Source organism: Salmo salar, chromosome 13 (assembly GCF_965601325.2).
Source record: "Salmo salar chromosome 13, fSalSal1, whole genome shotgun sequence".
Taxonomy (NCBI): domain Eukaryota; kingdom Metazoa; phylum Chordata; class Actinopteri; order Salmoniformes; family Salmonidae; genus Salmo; species Salmo salar.
In genome coordinates this window covers 91,529,148-91,534,732 of record NC_138303.1, presented here as the reverse complement: position 1 = coordinate 91,534,732, position 5,585 = coordinate 91,529,148, and the positions used below count along the sequence as shown (strand labels likewise).

General features: G+C 39.3%; 1 protein-coding gene across 1 annotated transcript; it reads right to left on the bottom strand.

Moving 5' to 3' along the window:
• Positions 1-4,646: 4,646 nt before the first annotated feature.
• LOC106568112 (trace amine-associated receptor 13c-like) lies at positions 4,647-5,585 on the bottom strand. The gene is made up of 3 exons (XM_082959750.1): positions 5,526-5,585; positions 5,073-5,411; positions 4,647-4,871 (listed from the first exon to the last, which is right to left on the bottom strand). Exons 1-3 carry the CDS (start codon positions 5,583-5,585, stop codon positions 4,647-4,649), a joined length of 624 nt encoding a protein of 207 aa, XP_082815876.1.

Genomic DNA, 5,585 nt, shown 5'->3' with positions numbered 1-5,585 from the left:
ACTGAGGTATTGTCAGTGTATTGTTACATGAAAGAAGCAATTACATCAACAATATACTGTAGTTTAACATAACAATGACAAACCCGTGTTTGTCAAATTTAGGAATAAAAATGTAGGAACTATGAACGCCTCAACCTCAGAGTTAAAATATGTTTAGCTGTCACTTTGAATCATGGATAAAAGAAGGCAGAAATAATTGGTTTGCTAAAGGAAATGACAACTGGCAGAAAGCTTAAGAAATATGATTAATCAAAATTTTGCTAAAGAACAAAAACAAAATGGAATCTAACAATTTAGATAGGTGAAAAAAACAATAGCTAGAGTCGTTGTTGCTTTTCTCTCAGTCTTATTTGCCTGTACAGTTTTAAAAATATTGGTGACAGTGTCTTTTGAGAATACTTTTCTGGCCTGTGATATGGCCATCACAAATATTTTCAAATAAAGTGTTATAATAATAGAGCACAGAAGAACCATTGTAATTACAAGGTCACCATTGACCCACAATCCTATAAAACAATCTTCATAACAAATACGAGGTACCTTTTGATTATTTACAGAGCCATTTATTAACAGAGCCATTTACAGAGCCGTCGATTAAAACCTACCATAACCAGAAACCGTGGATAGATGGAAGCATTCAAGCAAAACTGAAAGTGCGAACCACTTGCATTTAACCATGGCAAGTTGACTGGGAATATGGCAGAATACAACAGTATAGTTATTCCCTCAACAAGGCAATCAAACAGGAAAAACGTCAGTATATAGATGAAGGGGAGTCGCAATTCAACGGCTCAGACACGAGACGTATCTGGCAGGCACTACAGACAATCATGGAAAACCAGCCAAGTCGCTGACACTGACGTCTTGCTTACGGACAAGCTAAACACCTTCTTCACCCGCTTTGAAGATAACACAGTGCCACCGACGCGGCAGGCTACCATGGACTGTGGGCTCTCCTTCTCCGTGGCCGACGTGAGTAAGACATTTAAGTGGGTTAACCCTCGCATGGCTGCCGGCCCAGACAGCATCCCTAGCCACGTCCTCAGAGCATGCGCAGACCATCTGGGTGGTGTGTTTACGGACATATTCAATTCTCTCCATATCCCAGTCTGCTGTCCCCACATGCTTCAAGATGTCCACCATTGTTCCTGTACCCAAGAGAGCAAAGGTAACTGAACTAAATGATTATCGCCCCATAGCACTCACTTCAGACATCATGAAGCGCTTTGAGAGACTAGTAAAGGATCATATCACCTCTACCTTACCTGTTATCTTAGACCCACTTAAATTTGCTTACCGCCCCAATAGATCCACAGACCGATGCAATCGCCATCGCACTGCACACTGCCCTATCCCAGAATGCTGTTCATTGACTATGTAAGAATGCTGTTCATTGACTATAGCTCAGCATTCAACACCATAGTACCCTACAAGCTCATCATTATTAAGCTTGAGGCCCTTGGTCTGAACCCTGCCCTGTGCAACTGGTTCCTGAACTTCCTGACGGGCCGACCCCAGGAGGTAAAGTTAGGAAACAACATCTCCACTTCGCTAATCCTTAACACTGGGGCCCCACAAGGGCGTGTGCTCAGCCTACTCCTGTACTCCCTGTTCACCCACGACTGCGTGGCCACGTACACCTCCAACTCAATCAAGTTTCCAGACGACACAACAGTAGTAGGCCTGTTCACTGACAACAATAAGACATCCTATAGGGAGGAGGTCAGAGACCTGGCAGTGTGGTGCCAGGATAACAACCTCTCCCTCAATGTGATCAAGACAAAGGAGATTATTGTGGACTCCAGGAAAAGGAGGACAGAGCATGCCCCCATTCTCATCGACGGGGCTGTAGTGGAGCAGGTTGAGAGCTTCAAGTTCCTTGGTGTCCACATCATCAACAAACTATCATGGTCCAAAAACACCAAGACAGAGGTGAAGAGGATACGACAATGCCTATTCACACTCAGGAGACTGAAAAGGTTTGGCATGGGTCCTCAGATCCTCAAGAAGTTCTACTGCTGCACCATCGAGAGCATCCTGACTGGTTGCATCACCGCCTGGTATCGCAACTGCTCGGCCTCCGACCACAAGGCACTACAGAGGGTAGTGCATACAGCCCAGTACATCACTGGGGCCAAGCTTCCTGCCATCCAGGACCGCTATATCAGGAGGTGTCAGAAGAAGGCCCTAAAAATTGCCACCCAAGTCATAGATTGCTGTCTCTGCTACCGCATGGCAAGCGGTACCGGAGCGCCAAGTTTAGGTCCAAAAGTCTTCTTAACAGCTTCTTAACCCAACCCAAAAAGTCTCCTGAACAGCTAATCAAATGGCTACCCAGACTATTTGCATTGTCCCCCCACCTCCATTTTTAAACTTCCTCTACTCTTTGTTTATTATCTATGCATAGTCACTTCACCTCTACCTACCTGTACATATTACCTCAATTACTTTAACTAACCTGTGCTCCCGCACATTGACTCTGTACCGGTACCCCCTGTATATAGCCTTGCTACTGTTATTTTATTGTAGCTCTTTAATTATTTATTTTTCTATTTTCTTTTTACTTCAGTTTATTTTAGTAAATACTTTCTTAACACTTATCTTTCTTAAATGTGCATTGTTGGTTTAGGGCTTGTAAGTAAGCATTTCACTGTAAGGTCAAAACCTGTTGTATTCGGTGCAATAGACAAATACAATTTGATTTGATTTGATATCAGTGCTCAGTTTGGACCATGATTCACAGACACAGGAGACAGGACTGCACAGCACATCAGTTGGCCAGTTTGTAGGGAAGTTGACTGTAGGGAAGTTGACAAGATGGCATACTTTTATGGTGTATGTGCTTATAGCACATGCAATCAACATTTACTGTATGTGGCATTCCATAGGAACATTGTATCGACTTGGAAAATGTCCATCTGAATTGAATTATGAAACACACTTTGCTTACTTATATCGGGTCGACAAATACTATTGTCACACATCAGAACAACCACAGTGTCCTCTGACCCAATCACCCCTTTGATGTTTTCTTAATTTTTTATTTGTTGTTGTTGTCTACGATAAAAAAGTGACAAAGAAATGTGATTTCCAACTAAGTTAATTTATATCAATCAACGATCTAAAAAGCACTTCACATGATTACCTTCTAAAATAACATTTCACGCAAAAATGACAACTGTTTTGGAATAAGACATTTCCTCAAGTTTGCCTTCCTCAACAGCTTCAACGGTAGCTCCCAAACCCTGGGCACTATGAACATCTATAATGCAAGACTAACTACTGTATTGTGACAGTAACCATACCTTGCACAAAATGCTATGATTGTGTGAATCTCTCTTTTGGGGCGATATTATTTATGTCATCATTTTGATGTTACCTTTCATCATCAAATTCTTACACAATACACCATTGCGTTAGACCTGGACATTATATGATATCTCGCAGTATTGTACATTTTCAACTTTACTACACTTGTTGAAGACGTTGTGTTGCCATTGAGCCACTAGAGGGTAATGTTAAACAACATATAAAATGATTTATGAGGTCCTCAAAATGCACTATACTTTTACAGTACTGACATACTCTTCTTCGGGATAGGTGTCCCTTCCACGGGACAGTTGAGCTAACGTAGGCTAATGCAATTAGCATGAGGTTTTAAGTAACAAGAACATTTCCCAGGACATAGACATATCTGATATTGGCAGAAAGCTTAAATTCTTCTTAATCTAACTGCACTGTCCAATTTACAGTAGCCATTACAGTGAAATAATACTATGCTATTGTTTGAGGAGAGTGCACAATTTTGAACATGAAAAGTTATTAATAAACAAATTAGGCACATTTGGTCAGTCTTGATACAAACGTTTGAACAGAAATGCAATGGTTCATTGGATCAGTCTAAAACTTTTCACATACTTTGATGCCATCTAGTGGCCAAAATCTAAATTGCACCTGGGCTGGAATAATACATCATGGCTTTTCTCTTGCATTTCAAAGATGATGGTAAAAAAATACAAAAGAACTGATGTTTTTTTCTTTATTATCTTTTACCTGATCTATTGCGCTATATTCTACTACATTCCTTTCACATTTCCATAAACTTCAAAGTGTTTCCTTTCAATTGGTACCAATAATATAAATAGCCTTGCTTCAGGGCCTGAGCTACAGGCAGTTAGATTTGGGTATGTCATTTTAGGCAAAAACTGGGAAAAAAGGGGCTAATCCTTAAGAGGTGTTACCCATAACTGCACATTCTTACATTAACCCTCAACTTATTACACTATACACCATTAAGTTAGACCTGGACATAATCTGATATTATGGAGTAATTTAACTACACTTGCTAAACAACATCTAAAATGATTCATGAAGTCCTCATTGCACTTTACTTTTACAGTACTTAGATACTATTTATCATTACATAACATGGAACTACAGTCAATTAATAACAAGCTTATGCATTCTGCAATCAATCAGTCATTCCAATCCTTCCAAATCAAACTGTATCAACACCACATTTATCTATAATGACAACTGTTAACTGAACCTATCTCAGAATGAAATTCTATGTCAGTGTATTGTTACATGAAATAAGTAATCAATATTTGTCAAACTTAGGAATAAAATTGCAGGAACTATGATCGCTATAACTTCAGAGTTAAAATATGTTTAGCTGTCACTTTGAACCATGGATAAAATAAAGCATAAATGATTGGATTAATTAAGGAATTAACAAATGGCAGAAAGCTTAAGTAAACTGATGATTGTCGAGAAAAAAACAGGATAAAAAAAAATGGAATCCAACAAGTGAGATAGGTGAAAACAACAATAGCTAGAGTTTTTGCTGCTTTTCTCTCAGACTTACTTGACTGTACAGTTTTAACACCAGACTTGGTGGCAGGCTCTTTTATAAATACCTTTCTGGCCTGTGATCTGGCGACCACAAATATTTTCAAATAAAGTGTTATAATAATTGAGCACGGGATAACAATTGTAAATAGAAGGTCAATGATGCTCCTCCAGATAAATCCTTCAACAACAAAACATTCTTCCAAACACTGTCTGGGTACCTTTATATTAACATAGTTATTTAAAATAACAGCATTGTATGTGATACAACAACACCAGGTAATTGATATACAACCAATTATTCTTGTTATTGTTATTTTTGAGTGGTACATCAAGGGATCACACACAGCAACATAGCGGTCAACTGATATCAAGACCAAATTGCCCAGAGATAAAGAGAGACATAAATAATTGATATAGAGACAAATCACACAGAAATATTTCCCATAAAACCAGCATGATTCCATTATTGCTACAGTCCCTACTGGTATCACAATCAGTCCCACCAGGAAATCTGCCACCGCCAGAGAAAGGATGAGCAGGTTGGTTGGAGTGTGGAGCTTCTTGAAGTGAGAGACAGAGATGATCACCAGTACGTTCAAAAATACTGTAACCGCTGCAATCAATAAGATGAAGATGTACAGTGTTATGTAAATAGATGTCGATAGCAAAGCCTTTCTGCAAGAAGAGTTTTGGTCTGGAAAACAGTATTGAGCATCTTCGTGTTCCTCCAT